The 17,991-nt window shown below is 43.4% G+C and overlaps 1 protein-coding gene across 4 annotated transcripts in view; it reads right to left on the bottom strand.

Moving 5' to 3' along the window:
• Positions 1–17,915, bottom strand: part of ARIH1 (ariadne RBR E3 ubiquitin protein ligase 1) — a 63,468-nt gene extending 45,553 nt beyond the window's left edge. For 2 of the 4 annotated variants that reach the window (XM_082321847.1, XM_082321849.1), the window contains exon 1: positions 17,447–17,915. In XM_082321847.1, coding sequence (XP_082177973.1) covers positions 17,447–17,815 — 369 coding nt within the window. In that variant the 5' untranslated portion in view covers positions 17,816–17,915. Of the gene's footprint in view, positions 1–6,246; positions 6,348–13,430; positions 13,553–17,446 lie in introns of those variants that run through there. The other 2 variants (XM_082321850.1, XM_082321848.1) reach the window with 2 other exon arrangements.
• Between the last annotated feature and the right edge of the window lie 76 nt (positions 17,916–17,991).

Genomic DNA, 17,991 nt, shown 5'->3' with positions numbered 1-17,991 from the left:
GAGATAGCAACCTTTATTTTATTTAATTTGAAGAACATTTTGGCTTCTGTTTCCTTTTGCTACAGTTCTGGAGTATAAAGTCAATCTTCTAAAGAGCAAAGGCCCACAGGTACAGAGGCCCTGTGAATTTGACCAAGTTATACCACTGCACACTCCTTGAGGACTACGGAACAAGAGATCTCCAAATGTACATGCTTTCACAAACCATTTCTCACTTCTAATTCTTTTAGAATAAGGAGCGCTATTGTTTTACTGCCCACAAAGGCAGTATCACCCAAAGTATTTCCCTCCTCCTGGTGTCTCCCACCACAAGAAATCCCAACATAGGAGCAAAAGCTCAGCAAATCTGTGTAAGCAACATGAGCCACAGCTATAGTTTCCAGAGTTGCCACTGAGCAACTATAGCTGACGTACTGAGAAAGAACCACAGTGGGAGCACATGGGTACCAGAGTACATTTCAGAATGGGTTTATTCAACCCATTGCCTCCCACTCATGAATTTGCATAGACTTGCCTTAAAAGAGTAGGAGAAGGTGATAGCGGCATTTCCATATAATTCTTCCAGTTTACTATTTCAGTAGCTCCTTAATATCTCCCATTGCGGAGGAAGAAAACAGCACACAGCACAGCAGCTAGGCTGTGGACGGGGTAATATTAAAAGCCCCATCTGTGACCCAAAAGAGTTTTGACTACCCTGAATGTAAAGGACCTGCAGGTTCATCCAGGTACAGTCTGCGTCCCTGGTAATCACCAATTTCCCCCTAATACCAAACCTTTAGTCAACATCTAGTGCCTCACAGCATTGTTCCTGTTAGGATGAGAAATCAATGAAACAAACAGATGGCTATTTAGAAAAAGCAATAGCAGATCTCTGTTGCCCAATCACAAACAACATGTAGTTACCTTCCCTGCTCATCCATAGAGTACTACTTGCACAAGCAGGGTCCACAAAGCATATTTCAGCCCCCTTCCCTCTTGACATTATACACCGCTGCTCTTGCAGACCCCGTGGGCTCCGTTCTTCCCCTTCTACTGTACATGAACCTGCAGTGTAAAAATTCTCATCCCATTACTTCATTTTGACCTGCCAGATAGTTACTGCACTGTCCTTATGCATGCACCACAAACAGATTCAACTCCATCAAATACAGAAGAAAACTATTGGGTTTCCCCAGATCACAAACATCCCCAATGGCAGAAAGCAGCATCATTCGATGCTTTTAGTCCCACATGGTCTCTGAGACCAACAGTCTCTAGAAGACTAGAAAAGACACGTGGGTATGGTTTCAATTCTGGTCTCAAACCGATGTGACAACTCACTAGTGCAGGGCTTGAAGAAAATACATTATGTTGGTTCAAGAGGAATGCAAAAGCATGCTTTGCTACAGAAAGAAATGATGCTGAACAAAGGCAGAGTGTAGTGACTGGGCAATATGTACCAAAAAGCCTCAGCTTAGCCCAAGAGCACAGGTTGACCAGAACCAGGTAAGAAATCTCCTCCCTTGCACAAGGATTTTTAGAGACACAGAGGAAGACTCCAGGAACCCAAAATGGCTTAGCTATGCACCAGCCCCATTTTTGCCTATGAGATAAAGTAACAGCTACTTGGATTATTATTTTACTTGGAAATAGGGCAGTAACTAGGCAGGGCAGTAAAATGAGCTTTTCAGAGCCTGCTCCAAAGAAGCTGCATCCCATCACCACCAGACTAAGAAGGAGCAGCTCAAAGTATTTATTTCAGCAGCAACACAAGCTCATGCAACCATTGGCTCCTGGGCCTGCTGCTGACCACTCAACGATGGGAGCCCAACTGCTCGCACAGCTACAAGTGAACCCGACAGAGGAACTGACCCGGGTTAAGGGGGTCGCTGGTTTATTATAACCCAGATCAGGATCACTCTGTGGCCAGACAGCTGAGTTGACACAACTCGGACAACAGGGACTTGCTTCCAAGAAATTTGTTTGTGAAATCAGTCTGCCGAGAGCCACATGTCAGGCACGTCAAAGATGGGTCTTCCCCATGTCAACAGACCCTCTAAATCTTCTTGTCACAAAGACTTCAAAGTATATCTGGGTATAATTTGATGCAAGTTAGAACCAGAGATGCCACTTTTCTCCTCCATTATCAGACCAGCTTACATCTCAGAAAGTGTCATCCAGAAAGATTGCTCCTCATCAAGAAGATGAATGCAACAATTTGTCATCTTTCTTCCAAAACCTTTCTCCATTTGCATGACAGATCTCGAGGGAGGTGGCTCCTCAGGACTGCAGTCCAGCTACTTATCAGAGCAGGACCTAGCCCTGTCTATATCATCATTACAGTGTCTGGGGTCTATATTCAGCTGGGCTACCAAACAGAGGATTTTCATAATAAACTGTGGGAATACTGCCAGTCTCTACAAAGATGTGTCCTCAACGTAACCAAGACAGAAATACACGTTTTTTTTTTTTTTTTTTTTAGTCTTTTGTTAGTCAGTGTTTGAAAGACCAGAAGTGGCATATGTCAGGTCAGCTACCCATCAAACTGATTAAAGGAAAACAACCCAAAGCACCGCATTTGGGTTTTAAGAGAATGCTGTCTTCAGTGACTCGACTTCTGAATGAGCTGTGTATTTCTGGGAAAGTACAGGTCTGCCAACGTGAGCTACAGAAACTATCCTGTTTGCAGGCAGAAACAGATGGTAAAGGAATAAAGCTGAAAGCGGAATGTTACTTTACAACTGCTTTTTCCTTTAAATCATTTTATAGAAGTCTGAGGTGTCTCAAAAAAAAGCTCTCCCTGTTTCTTTTTCTTCACTCAAATATGTATCGGTACATTAATTTCACTCTTTCACCACAGTCAGCATTGTACATTGCCAGATTCACCCATAGGGCTGTACCCATTTCATGGACTTGATGTATCTGTAGGAAACTGGCACTGTTCCTCCCCATCAGATAGCAAAACTGCGATCTCTGCTAGCTCCAGTTTCCAGCAGCTCACACAAAGTAAAGAACAGGTCATTTCAGCCCTGGCCGGTGAACTACTTACTCGTCAGCAGTAGTTGGGACTTCTCTCTGCATTTTGCATGCCCTTAGGATAACAGAACTTCACTTTTACTTTTGCTTTAAGCACATTCAAAGGCACCACCTGGACAAAAGACACTGGATGAGCAGTAAGTCTTAGGAGGATGCTATTAGCAGATCTCTGAAGGTATCAGCAGCTGTACTTCACCTCAGAAGGAAATCTGTACTGCACAAGAGTCAGTGCTGCACCAATCTTACAGCACACAGAATGGTTTTGAGAATTTGCTTTTTTGATGGCAATTTTACAAAAAACATCTTACAGTACCAGCTGATCAACAGGATTCTGCATGATCTTTTCAAAAAGACCAAACCATTGCTTCATCCCTGAAGATCTGTTATCATGCTTCATTCACAAAGATCTGCTTTAACAGAACAGTATCTGACTTTAAAATGTCTATTCCACTTAAAAACAAACAAACAAAACAAAACACCTACAAAGTCCTTCCTAGAAGATTATTCTATAGTATTTCATTGTGTAAAAAGACTACTTTTCCTAGGATAACTTGAAGAAATAATGATATCACAGCATACTTGAAGTGTGTAGAAGAAATAAGGCAAACTCTGAGAGGATGAGAATATTTTTCTGACACCCAACATCAGAGCAATACTGGGAAGGGTAAATTCCTGATAACTTGTGTTCTTTTTCTAGAGACAATTTCCATAGCAGGTCTGTCTGTAGGCTCAAACATGTGCCAGGAAAACAACTACTTGATTTTCTGGATTAAGTTTTCTAAGTTCTCTGGAAAGGTCTCTCAAATTGTCCTTTTCCTGGTCTCAAAGGTCCTTCAAGATGACGATTAAAGAAAGGATGTCCTCTCTTTAGAGAGTGTGCAAGCAGAGGATCAGACGCCAAGGATGTTCAGCATAAATATCTCTCTCAAATGCTGGTTAAGTCTCAAATTGTTGGGTGATCTGTCTCCCACCTGCTTTTGTTACTGGGCACTAATGGAGAACATCTATCACAACATGCTCAAACACAAAGATAAATGAGTTTTCACAGAAGAAAGATATAATCCAGCCAAACTGTACATCACCTCAAGACAACTGCCGTTGATTCCTCAAAATCAGTTGTTTCCAGGACAGCCCCTGACTGTGAACAGAGCTTTACCCGAAAGTGCACTGCCAGCACAAACACATGGTTCTTCTCACCCAGCAGTTATTGCAGTGCTTGATTACACCATGTTTTCCTCTTCTGACAAGAGTCAGAGCAAAAGGGTGGGCTACCTCCTGCAGCAGAAGTCAGAGCTCTCAGACTCACAGGTGCTTGGGGGAAAATACTTACTCTGCAAAATCTTAAAATAACATGCCTGTGCAGCCTATGTCCTGAATCCAGACTTCCACTTCAGAACATTATAATTAACATTTTCCAACAAATATACAGACAGGGAGAAGAAAATAGTAAGGCACAATAACTTCTTCCATGAGCACCATGAAGCAGCACCCACAAAAATCAGTAAGTTAAAGTTCTACCATGAAAACTAAACGAAGCCATCCCAATTAAAAACTTCTCTCATGGCAATGGCCAGGTTGGCTCAAAGGTATTTTGATACACAGTCACTGGTGGCATGCAACAGTTAACCCCTTCAGAGACAGCATGACTGATGGGAAACACAGACTTAGCTGAAGAATTTTTAGCCAGTGGCACTTTGTAAGAGCATTAGAGAATATTTATGAAGAAAAAAAATCCTTAATAGTCTTCCATCTTATCTTTCTCCTCCAGGCCTCAGTTTGGTGAGCGTCCAAGCACTAGGCATTTCTCTTCGCTTCTCTGTCCCTTATTGTTTCCGATTTTGTCCCTTCCTCAAAGCAGCACCACTCTTACCTCCTCTGGCACGCTTCACTTGGACAGAGAAGAAATTTTACCTACTCACCGAAGCAGCAACACACTAGGTAGTACTTTAGGAAAGAAAAAAAAAACACCTCCCTTGGGCTGACTTCATCTCCCCATCACTGCACAAAGGCCCTAAGCTTGTTTACTGTTGCACATACCTGCCTAAACGGAGCACTTGGGTGCACCATGCTGTACCACATCACAGCAGTCACTCACCATTCAGCATAGATGCAACGAGCATCCCCATTTAGCAATCCAGCTCCACAACTGGATGCCAGTTCTTACTGCCACCTTCTCATTTTCCAACAGTGGACCTTGCCCATGTGTCATCTCTGCATCGTTCAGCAGAAAGATGTCTTGCCAAATTGCAATGCAATACGAAACAGGAAGAGCTTAACCCTTTGAATTATTTACTGGCAAAATATGTTTTGCACACACATGATGTCACCTTGACAAATGGGCAGTAAATCTACCCCAGTGATGACTATGCCTTAGCCTACAACCCTCAATCAAAGAAAAAAAAAAAAGTTAGCCATCTTAACACTTCCAAAGTAGATAGGCCCAGGAAATCCTTGCCAATACAGCAGTGTCTTGGGGATGTAATCTTTGGCAACATCTTTATGTTGGCAAAAGCCCAACAGCAGATGTGGTTATATCTTATATCACTTCCCTGCACAAAAGCAGCTATACCTGCAAAAGCACTTTTTTCTGCTGGCAGAAGCTGCATCTGCACTAGCAAAATCTGCCAGCATCCTTTGCCCAACAAGCCTCTTCTCGCTCATTTTTTAATGATGACTTTGCAGTTTATTTACCATACTCTGTTCATTTAGTCTTACTTAGTTTCATAGCCAACAAAACAGAGCCCTGGCAATGTCCTATTTTATGCGCCAGGATTTCCGCTACAAGAAGTAATTTTCCCTGTTTACACCTCAAAACTTTTTCCTCCTAGGGCTCTGCAGAAGCCACCTTTGAAGAAAGGATACTCTGGAGGCATAAAGGGTTTAGCAATTCTCTTGTTCATTCTCATCCTTTAATAAGATATACCTAAAATTGTAACTGTGGTCTCTAACTGCTACAGGTATTTTTAACCAGCTACCTGAGCTCCCTCGAGTTAAGAGAAAATACTCTGCTGGGATTACAAAACACAAATCGTGCAGCAGTTGGGGAGAATAGGAAACCTCCAACTTTTCCACCATTTTCTCATTTAAGGGCTTTGAAGACTTGCCTCTATACAAACTTGCACTAACTTAATTGTAAGTGTTTCTAAATCAGTTGAGTTAAACCAACAAGTATGTGCAGACCCCCCAGAGCACCTGGAGCATCTCCTTTTCGGTAGGGAACAGGAAACAAACCTGGATGTGCAATTTTGTATTTGATGGATTGTGCGCTAGCTGACAAGGATATCCCTTGTTCCTTTCCCGTTCAGATATTACTGTCATCAGACACTGGACTTCTGCAAGAGAAAAAACCCACCTAATCAGTCCTGCTTTACAACTGATGTGAAGGCTAGCAATATGAATAATTATCTGCCAGTCATTAAGTAATTAAGTGCACCAAAAAGGCTGGCACCCAGCCTCTTCCAAATCACAGCGCTGCCAGCCTGCAGAAATACCCTGGCAAGCAATAGCAGGACACCGGTCAGGGGAATCACGTCGTGGTACACAAGGATGACAGAGATCCCAGACATCACCAAGCACCCTCCCTCTGGATAGTCTCAGTATCAGCCATCCCAGACATCCCTAAAGACAACTCCAAGTCTTTGCACTCTGCTCCCCTCCTAGAAGCTATCATCCCAGCTAAAAAATAAGCATCAGATACACAAAGCTAGTTCCCAAACAGTAACCCCCAAAGCACATTAACAACACCAAGTAGATGAGATTCAGAAGTTAAGAAAGCAAGCCAAGAAGCATTTTACCAGTTTCTCAAGCATCAGATCAATTTCTATTCAATCTCTGAATTTCCAGTACATCAATACTGAATTCCCAAATGAAGGCAAAGTATCTTACATTTCTAAACCGCAACAGTCCACGACTGTATCACATTATATTTGATCTTTACTGTCATACAGAACTACACTTGTATTTGCTATCAAATATCATCATCCAACATAAAAATATAGCAGAGTACATTTCCAAGTATTAATTTCAGCTCTCTTAACAATACAAATAAGGAAGTTTCAAACACATCATTTTACCAAGTAAAATAAAGAGAAGGGTTATTACAGAACATGCTAATGCATATATAAAATATGTATAAATCAAAGAATACCACCTCAATTGGCTCAGATAGCCTTTCAGTCATCACATTACTTAGAAATTGTTACTTTATTTTCCTGTAGGCATACTAGGTGGGATTTTACCCCAAAGGCCTTCCACTTCATCCAAAATCAAACTTCACATTAATGGTATCTATTGCATTCCTCTACACCTGAATAAGCGATCCCAGAATGAGAACTGTCACTCTTCACTTTAAAGTAAGGACTCACAGTCAGGGCTTGTCAGAGCTCACAGAAGAGAAATGAAGCCACTAACTAAATGTTACAGAGTTCTCCATCCTATCTTTTTACAAAAAAGTTGCTGTTTGGCCTAGTTTTAAAATACACTGATCAGCAAAGCTCTGTCACTTCTGAGTACCCATTCTGGAGTCTAACCTCATCAGGCCTTGGGAGGTTTCTCCTTTGGTTACCCCCTCGAGACACAGCTCTCGCACACATACTCCCTTCTTCCCAGAAGAGGTCCTTAATTCCTCTTCTTTCCAGAACATTCCTTCCACCTCCCTATATCTCAGATCCCTGAGCCTGACTAGGATGTAGATTATTAAGAGTTAACTTATTCTTAAATTATTCTCCCCACACAGGAAAGCACATTGCAAGGGAGCCTGTTTACTCATGTGAATTCTCCTGTTTTCCCCTAATCCCTCTCCACATTTCTGCCAGACAAAGGAATGCTGATTGCATTTGTATTTTGTTACACAAGAACACATGCAATCCAAAGTTATCAGCTGCAGAGGGGATCAAAGTTTTGAACAACTATCCAAAGCTCTTTCAAAAGTTAAATAGGCACCTATAATTATACGTGCACCCAAAACAGGCCACAAAAACATTGTATTCAGGTGTAGATACACATGCATTTCTTTTGCTGACAGCACAGAGCTGAGCCATGCAACCACCATCACTTCTGGCAAATGGAGCAAAGCAACTGCTCGCAGGGTCAAACAGTGGGCTGACTGATAAGAGCAGGGAAGAAGAGGCACATTTAATCAGAAAGTTCACCGATCCCATTCATTATTTGGCCTGGCAAACAGCTGTACCCATGCAGTGAGGGAATGGGAACCGCCTAAGTCAAGAGCAACATATGTGTAACCATGCCCCTACTTCAGGTGGCAGGTGCACGTGTCTATACACCCCTGCATCTCAAAAAGAATTGCTTGGGATGAGCATTAGATACCCAAAGAAACTCAAAGCACCAGAACAGTTTGAGTTTGTTGGTGTTTCAAGCCAAGCAGCAATGGGAGCCTACCAAGAACAGCCCATATTGCCTTAGCTCAGAAAACCAAAGAAAAAGCCTAAAAGGAAGTTACCCGAAGTGAAGTACTTCACTGTGCAGTAACTAGTTCACCAGTTTCCACGCACACATCAAAGCAGCACAAGAACGGTAAAATCAAGTATGTCCTGCCGTGATTTTTATATAATGGACTTGTTCAAACACCAGCTACTTCCTCTGTGGCTCTGAAAAAGTTTTGCTAAAGTAAACAGCTCAAATGCGCCTTGCCAGGGTAGTACACTCACATGGCTTACTCAACACACTCCTTCGGAGGTTGACCTAGCTTACCAACACCGTGCAGGAAGTGGAAGCCTTCAGAACCACTTAAAATTTTCATTTCTTTATCTTGGAAGAAAGCCTCGTTGTGCTTTCTCCTTAATAGGAATAGGCAGACATTAAGTTTAAATAAAAATTCTTTGAACTAACACCCAAAGTCAGTTATTTTACCAGTTGACTATTTTCAGGCGCAATTATACAGATTCTTCTGGTTCTATGTTTTTAGTGTGCATTCTCCACTTCAAGAGGACTTTAACTGTGCACAAGCAGAATCCTTCCGAGCAGGAACGCCTACTCTATCCTGCTTATCCACTGGAAAACAGAGTTTAGAGTCTGCATCCCTCATCTGGTGAAATAACAGACAAAACGTTACTCCATCAACCACAGTTTTTCTGAAGGGCTGTAAAGGCAATAAGCAAATATCCAAGCTTTTAATTTCCAACATTGGGGATTATCTCCCTCCAGCTCCCAAATTCCTCAAATCACAAAGCAATCAAAGCTTGATCTTTTGTGAATTAACATGCACCCTCCCCATGTGAGAAGGCATGTTCATGGTGCCCCAGAACGTGGTGCGTGCCTCAGATCAGGAAGTCAGGCAGAGAATCCAGTAAGTCATAAGAAGAACCTTTTCTCTTTCACACCTTTATGTTTCAGCCACAAGTACTTTCCCAGAAGACCTATTTCTGAAGCAGATGGTCAAGACAGGATCCTTGCACTGCTCGTCCCTGGAAATGAGAGGTGCCACATGGTAGACTGGGATGTAAATTTTTAAATGAGGAAAGTACAAACCCAAGAATGCCTTAAAAAAAGGTTGGAAGGAAGGAACTTAATATGCCAGCATAAATAAGCAGGCACCAGCTAGAAGCCATCAGTAGAGCTCAGGAAAAGGCCAAGAAGCCGGATTTTAAGTAAGTACGTAGGCTATCGCCCAGTTACTCCTAGGTTATGGCCAAGAACCACCTGCTCACAGGGCTCTCAATTGCTCCCCCGTCCTCAGCAGCAGTATTTGGCTCCTCTTCCCAATATATTCGCAGAGGACTACAACCTTTTGCCATCACACAGACATGCCAGAGTCCAGCAACAAGGAGAGGCATACACCGTAACATGGTCATGGAGAAGGAGTGCTTGACACTTAAGCTGTCTGTGCTCCACACTCGTCCAAAGTGAGGACACCAATGGGATACACATTTCCCTCCTAAGACAATTCTTTCAGCTGGTGTTTTTTTTTTTTTTTTCCTTACTGGACAGTGGTAATGCCTACCAGCTCTCCCATCAGCTCCGAAATGCTGCCCAAAACAGCTGGCAAGACCACTGGCACTTGCAAAAGGCACCACGATTGCCAAGACACTTGCACAGGGCAAGCCAGAAGGTCCAGAAGCAGGCAGCTAAGCTACAACGGGAAGCAGCAAAGTATTTTTAAAAAGTATTTAAATGGCTTATCAGCTGCTTCCCTGTTCCAAGCGTTTTAGATGCCATTGGAAGTATCTACGCAAGACTTTGAATCTGAAGTTATTCCTGACACCTGGCAAAAGTTCTCAGTCTCTACAACAGGCAAAAGACTTGATGCAGACAGTTGTATTTGAGTGTTCCATACATACAGTGGTTTCAACACTCCTGACAGTGAAATACTCTGAATACCAAAAACAATTACTCAGCATTACTATGCCATGTAAACAAGGGACCTCTTTTGAAAGAGCGTCTGTAGTTATACAGACATTTCAAATCCTAAAAAGGCACTGACTTGTGAAATACAAACACTACCAAACCAAGTTACCTGTGAAACTCAACTACTGAGGTAGCCTCAAATAGCAGTTTTCAAAGCATTCATTTAAACAGTATTTCCATCACAGCTCAAGATCAAAAGCTAAAAGCAAGCTAAGGAATCAAACACAGGCCAGACAAACAAAGTTTTCAATATTCCCAGCAGCAAACACCTGGGATGGTGAAGATATTTAAATATTAGCAGAATTTCCATTATCAAATTAAAAGATAACTCTTTCTCCAGCTCACACAGAGCCGGTCACTTCCTCGTCGCTCTGGAGCTTCCTGCACCAATATCCTACACGAGCTCAGCAGTCCTCTCTCAGACACACAGGCATCTGTATTCTGGGCTGCACTCAAATGCACCATTTGGCATTACTGAGTAGCTACGAACCCTCCGTGTGTGTTTTACAATAAACAAGGCTGCAATTTTCTTGCAAATGCAGAAGCAACTGAATGACTTTATGAAATTCAGCAGCATTAAATGCCTATACACAAGCAAAAGCCTCCAAACGTTCTTTACAGCTGCCAATAATACAGCGTAGCCAGCCACAAACAGAAGAAAACATCATTTGCAATATTTTTAGATCCCTCTAACTCCAGAAGTAACAGACGTCCAGAGGACTGGAAGCATGACCCTCAACAGACAAGTTATGGACTGAACTACATGGAGAAGACTTTCAGCCTTCACAGTTACTTCCCATGGAAAGGTCACAGCTCTCGTAACAAATTCTGTATTCTTTTCCCAGTTTTCAACTGTTCAAAATTGTCTTTCCCAAGCAGAGGAATGAGCAGCTACATTCTCCAGAAAGAAAAGGCTCCTAGAAATTATTTCTGTGTGAAAACCTTGACTATTATAACATGAGTGCAGCTTAGAGATCAACCATCACTTCCTTAAACTGCTCTATTACATCTGACGCCGAACAACAGAACCACGTTCTTGTTTATCTCATTCATAGAGTAAAGGGGAAGAGAGATTATTTTCAAAATAAAAAATTGAAAACAATTCAACAGGTGGCAAGGACATTTGGGGAGGTGCTGTACAGGGAGCGACTTTTAATTTATGAATTAACAGCATCACTCTGAACAAATGTTGAAGTATTCCAGGTCTCAGTTTTAATCACAAGAAGCAGAGACTGTCAAACTGAAATTCTGCGCACCATGCTCCTAAATTTAACGTTGCTTGCCACAGAGCACTAAGCAAGAAATGTGAAGTATTTCTGAATAGACACAGGACTGTCCTATGCTTCTACATCATAGCAGAGGAACACAAAGAGCACCAGAGGTTTGGTTTTTTTTCCTATTATGAACTTTAACTCACGCAAGGCTAAAACTAAGGAGTCAGAGCTTGGGATAAGTATACAAGTGTAAGCGATAGTTTCATTTTTAATTATGCTTCTAACACCGAGAAATAGCTATTGTTTCACATCAAGGACCGCGAACGCTGCAGTCTCAATTATGACTTCTCCGTGGCACACCAGTTTCCAATTTACAGCAGAAATAACACTTCCACTTTGCATGGCAAGCATGGTCCTGCTCACTAAAATTAAACCCACAGGGAACAGCAATAACTGTATTCGCTATTAATTTCTTGCTTTTAGAAACAAATATTTAAAAGTAGCTAAAAAACAAAGACTGTTTTCAGTTTCACTTCGAAAACATCCCCAATATGTGCCAGTCCCCACCTGCATTCACAAGGCCCCTGAGAGAAGGCTGCCTTGTTGTAATTTTTGCAAAATTATGTTCAGACAAAAGAAACCAGCATCAAATTTTTTTTATTCATGGCCAGCCATGAGATTTACATTTGGCCTAACAGAAACGGAAATCTAAAGCACTAAGCAAATGGGTCATATAAGTACAAAGTTTAAATTCCTCTGGAGACTTAAAACAAGACTTTTCTACCTGGCAATGTCGAAATTTAAAATAATTCTAAAAAAAAAAAATTCTATTACACTCAGAATTACATGTCTTGGCCGCCGGGGAAGAGATACCATGTCACTTCCAAAAGTTTTGCAGTGATTGCTTATATCAGATTTCAGGAATGCTTTGTCATAATTAAGTTTACTCCATTCCTTGGAAATATTAAATGCATTCCTACTGTAATGAAACACCTTATAAACGCCACGTGACAGAAACATGGAGTTTCACAAAGCATTTCCTTCCAGCATCATAACATTTAGGGCCCCAACAAGAATTTTATTATCAAATAACTAACCACACAATAAGAGAAGTTAGAGGCTTGCAAATTCACCTTGTGCAGACAGCGCAAGCAGACCCAAATGCAAGAAGCATCAGCCTGAAATGCTTCCGCCCACAGACTCCTACCTAATGCCTGTCAAGCAGCTTCAAGTACTCCGAGTTTTCAAGATGTCATCTCTAACATTAAATACAGTTCTAAGCATGACCCTCTACAACAGCAGCAATTCTTGTTGCTTGCTGGCAAGTCATTCCTATTTTGGACAACATATTTGGAACGTACTGCCCACAGCACTGAATTACACCAGCATCGGGGAAATTCCCTAAGTTACAACTGGAAATCAGTATGTTTTGTCCAAGCAAGTAGAGCCACTGTTTAATAAGACCCCTTTTGCCAAGCGACAATGGGTTTGCACTTGCCATAACAGAGCTCTATTTAATCACAGAGCTGCAGCATTCTGGGGGCTACCTGCACCGCCTCAAGTCTGCCAGCCTCTCAAAAAAGCTGCTTCTCAACAAATTTAACGAATGTGGCATTGTAACTTCGGAGTGGCCTGGGGTTTTGGCTTATTTTAACAGCAAAGCTTTTACCCAGCAAGGACCTGACCTTACTTCCAAAGAAGTCATCCAGCTTTGTCATCTAGATGAGAAACCAGCATTCAGTATCAATGCCCTGATGTTACACATTACCTGTTCTGCTCTGAAGAACCTTATTTTAAAGGCTACAGTAAAGAGAAAAGGTATTTTTGAGCTAGACTAACTTTTGTTGGATCCAGTGATGCCGCCTCCTTCCAAAGAAAGTTCAGGTTTGAAGCTCGACATGCTCACAACCATGCGGCGGGTCGGGCACAACACCTGGCTGCATCCAGGATCCTGCTCCCTGCTGCGGGGTGGGGGAAAAAAAAAAAACAGAAGAGGCTCAACTCCCTTTTCTGTGCTTTGTTTTAAACATCAACCACCTCGGAGCTTCATCCCAGTATTTTCAACACCTTGCCATTACAAAGTCCAGAAAGAATGAATATGGTCAGTGACATCACAATGATGTCACTGGAATGCTCCAGAAAAAGGTGACCAAGAAGGGGAAACAAACCCAACTTAGAAATACTGAAATCACACAAGCTTGCAACAAGGCAAGAGGAACACTAGGCCAAGCAAGATTACAGAGACACAGATCATCATGTGCTCTATTCACAGTAGAAATAAACATGCTATTCTAAACAGTTTTCAAGTTTATTTTCAGAAAATCTAGAACAAAGATGAAAATAGCAATCCAATATAAAAAAAAAAGATGTTAACGATGGCAGAAAATTATTTGGACAAAAGTTTAGAGAGGAAGAATATGGAAGACGTTCAACTGCGGGAAAATGCCTGTGAGAGGAGAAAGCCTTTTGTTCAACACCATCTCTATGTCTAGGTTTTTACAGGTGTTCGCTAAGTTATTCTGCCAGCGGTTGGGAAACCACCAGAAATCGGCCTGTTTACTTTGACAACTAAAATTCAAAATAACAAGTCAAATGACTTTACTCCATGTGATCATAGTGATACAACGGAAGTGATACTCTGATCTGAGGTGGGGTTTAAAAGTCTCAGCCAATCGACAGCACAAGGTTAAGGGGCTTATTCATATCCCTATTTTTGCATTCGGAGAGGAATGGGAATGCTTGTTCTGCAACACATGGAGTCAAATCAGATTATAAGCATAAATGCCAAATACTGTGCAAAAATCATCATTAAACACCTGAAATCCCACTCATGCTCAGACAAGAAAGGGCAAATGCAAAATATCCTGAATATTTGAGTCATTCTGAAACCTCCCTAGCTCACTGCAAGTTCAGTGGTCTTAGAAGGCCAAGCAATAAAAAAGGTAACAGCTCGGCGCCAAGCAGCTACGTTCAAGAGCCCATTACACACTACAGTGCAAATTACAGGCACTGTAACCAGTAAGTTTACCACAAGTTAGCAACTACTTCTGCAAAGTCTTCATCAGATCAAATCCCTGTCTTGAGAAGTTCATGTTTTTCTTGCACAGCTTGTATTTGGAAATGACTAAATGGATGGGAGAATAAATTTATTTCAGTCCCTTCAACTAGTAGTACTATCAGCTAATAAACTGTTCAAGTGCAGTGTTTTAATATGGACAAGTTATACCTGCCATGGCTCAGATACCTCCTTGCAGATACTTCATGGCTCACTGATGTTTTTTCCTTTCACTGCAGCTGCAAAGACGATCAACTGAAAAACAAAATCCTATTTAAACCTTACTCCTGATGAGAAGAAATCCGTACCTTCACTGATTAGAGGGCACGAGACCTACAGCTGAAGTTTTCAGGTATGCGGTACCTCCGCATTACATCCTCACTTGAACAAGTAAGTTCCCAAGCACTACAAAACCTAACCGCGACCATCATCATTTGCTAGCAAGAACTCAACGTAGATACACAGAGACCAAAGCCATCCAGTACTGGGTTAGAACAAGTGAATCACAGCACTGCAACCGAGGATCCGCAGCAGGATCCTGAGCCAATGTGACTCCAGAAAGGGTTTACTGAACCAGAAAAGCAGCAGCAGCAATCCTGGTTGAGCGCCAAAAGCAAGGAAATAAACAGAACAGAGCCCTGGAAGATTTCACCACCAGCAACAGAAGCGAGGATGAGCAAATACTGAAGCATCAACTGAATTCGGTTCACTTACCTCTGAACAGACTAGAAATCTAATGGCAGTAAGCCTGCATTTAAAAGCAATTCAGAGCAACTGAATGTTTTTCTACTCTCTTCTGATACATTCCAGGGCTTAAGCTGATTTTAGGTCCTGAGTGTACCCATGACATTCTAAACAAACTGGCTTTCTGCACTCTGCTCTGTTAAACCAGGAATAACTACTGCAAACCTAACACAAATAACTAAAGCATAAGCAGCAGCCACAGTGGTTCTGTGTAGGTGGTTTCCAAGGCTTCTGCAGAGCCCAATGCAGTCAAGTCCATCGGAGGGTCAGGCCTCCCACTGCCACCCCGGGTACAGGAGCAGGAGAAGGATCTCTTTCCCTTTATTGACTTCTCTCCACTAGTTCTGCAACTCTGAAGTCATGCTCGTGTGGCTCGAGGGCAGTATAAGAGGGGGAAAAAAACCCACAGATCAGAAACCAGGACCTTGTCCAAGAAATCAGTTCATGAAGAACATAGGTGAATTCACCACACCAGCCAGGTCTGGAAAACGCACAAGCAGAAATACTCACTACTTCTCACTGTCAGGAACTTTTCCACCACTTTGCTTATGCAAAGATAGGACAAATGGTAGAACCTGTTCAATACAATCAGTATGGGTCACGATTTTCACAGTCTTAGTCATTAAATACAGACTCACCATTTTAATCGCTATTTCAAAAAGCAAAAATTTTAAAGTTAACAATTGTTTGCAAGTCTACTTGCCATTTGTTTCCCTCCCTATATTACAATCAATAACCGGTAGCAAAGAAATAGCCATACTTAACCATGAGATGTTTAACTGCAGAGTAATCAGCTAATCTAGACAGACTCCTTTATTCAACTTTACATGTACAGTACTATTATTAAAGTTAAAAACTTTAATTTGACTTAAGAAATGCCATTTACTAATTTAGTATGCAAAGACTCGAACAGTTTGCATCAAACTCCTTATAAACTACAGTGGAATTATAGCACATAAAACAACATTTTAAAGCTGCTATTATAGCCACTGTTGAGCACAGAATAGTTGGGCAAAAGCATTTACTGAAGCATCTCGTATTTAAACAGATTTACTAATGCTGGAAGTACATACAACTAGCAAAACAACCGCTTTCTGGGCACTGTGTCCTTCAATATTTAATATCCATAGATTCCATCTTCTTACACTATTCCTGTTTGCATGCTGGAAAAGGAGCATTTTCTATTTACTCACTATAACTCTGAATAATATCGAGTAAACGGGAACAAAAGAAAACCCACGCACTCTGATCACGTGCAGAAAAAATGAACGGCATCAGAAACTTTATAGTGAGCTGGAGCAAAACCTTGCCATAAACATTTAGAAAGGGATGCCAGATAGCTTCAGTGGCTTGATTTTTTTTCCAGAAGCTCAAGAGGCAACAGATAAGACTTACTTGCATCTGAAGACAGTAAATGCTATTTTGAACTAGATTTCCATTTTAAAGCAGCGTGCTGAAAAACTGGGGGTAGAAAAATTATCGTTTTGAAGAGATTGCTCATGTCCCTCCTGGTCTATGCTGGAAATAAACACGACAAGCTTCAACCCCATGAGCAGGATCGCGTTTGGATGTGCTGGGGGGGAAGGGAAGGGGCAACAAAACCAGAGTGGTGCCTGGCTGCCTCTCCTCAAATTCCAGAGCTTGCCATCGACTCACCGGGTTGCAGAAGGAACCGCGGGGGCTAAAACCCCCCCAGCCAGCGTGAAGACGGAGGAGAAGACAAAATACGGATTACAGCCCACCGGCTGGAAACCACACAAAGAAAGAGGAGCCCTTTTAAAGCCAAAGACCTCCTTCCCGACATTTCTACGGCAGGAAGCGAGCTCCTGGCCAGCCCCGAGAGGCCTCCCCGGAGGAAGGGGATGTCGAGGAGCACCCCCTACTCCCTCCCGGCGGGTACCGAGGAGCCCCACGGGGGGGAGCAGGGGCTCCCCTCGGAGTGTGTGTGGGGATCCGGGCCGCGGGAGGGCCGGGCCCGGCGCCCCTCAGGCGAGGCCCGTTGGCGGCGCGGGCCGCCCCGCCGCCTCCCCCCACTCCCGCTCCCGGGGGGTCGCACCTGGATGACCTCGTTGACCTCACGGATGCACTCCACCATGTGCTGCAGGATCTGCTCGGCCGTCAGCACCTCGTAGCGATAATCCTCCTCCTGCTCAGGGCCGCCGCCGCCTCCGGGGCCCGGCCCGCCGCCCAGGCCGCCTCCACCACCGCCGCCGCCGGGGCCCAGCCCTCCCGTTTCACCGCCCAACAGCCCGTCGCGCTCTCCGCTGACGCGCAGCCCGGGCTCCACCAGCTCCACCTCGCCCAGGTCCAAGTTATCGTCGGGCTCGTCCTCCTCCTCGTCCTCCTCGTCCTCCTCCGCGCCGCTGTCCTCGCTGCACTCCTCGTCCTCGTCGAACTCGTAGTTGTAGCCCTCGTCCGAGTCCATGGCGAGGCGATGAAGAAACGGCGGCGGCTCCTGCGGCCCCCCCCACCCCGCCGGCCTGCCTGGCGCTCGCCGCCGCCGACCCCCCACCTCCGGCGCTGGCCCCGGCCCGGCCCCGGCCCCGCCGCGCCTCAGCCTCCGCCGCCGCCGCCGCCAACAAAGGGACGCGGCCGACCCGC

Source organism: Platalea leucorodia, assembly GCF_965183815.1.
Source record: "Platalea leucorodia genome assembly, chromosome: 9".
Taxonomy (NCBI): domain Eukaryota; kingdom Metazoa; phylum Chordata; class Aves; order Pelecaniformes; family Threskiornithidae; genus Platalea; species Platalea leucorodia.
Note: the sequence above shows the minus strand (reverse complement) of the source record. Positions and strands in the feature narration are given on the sequence as shown.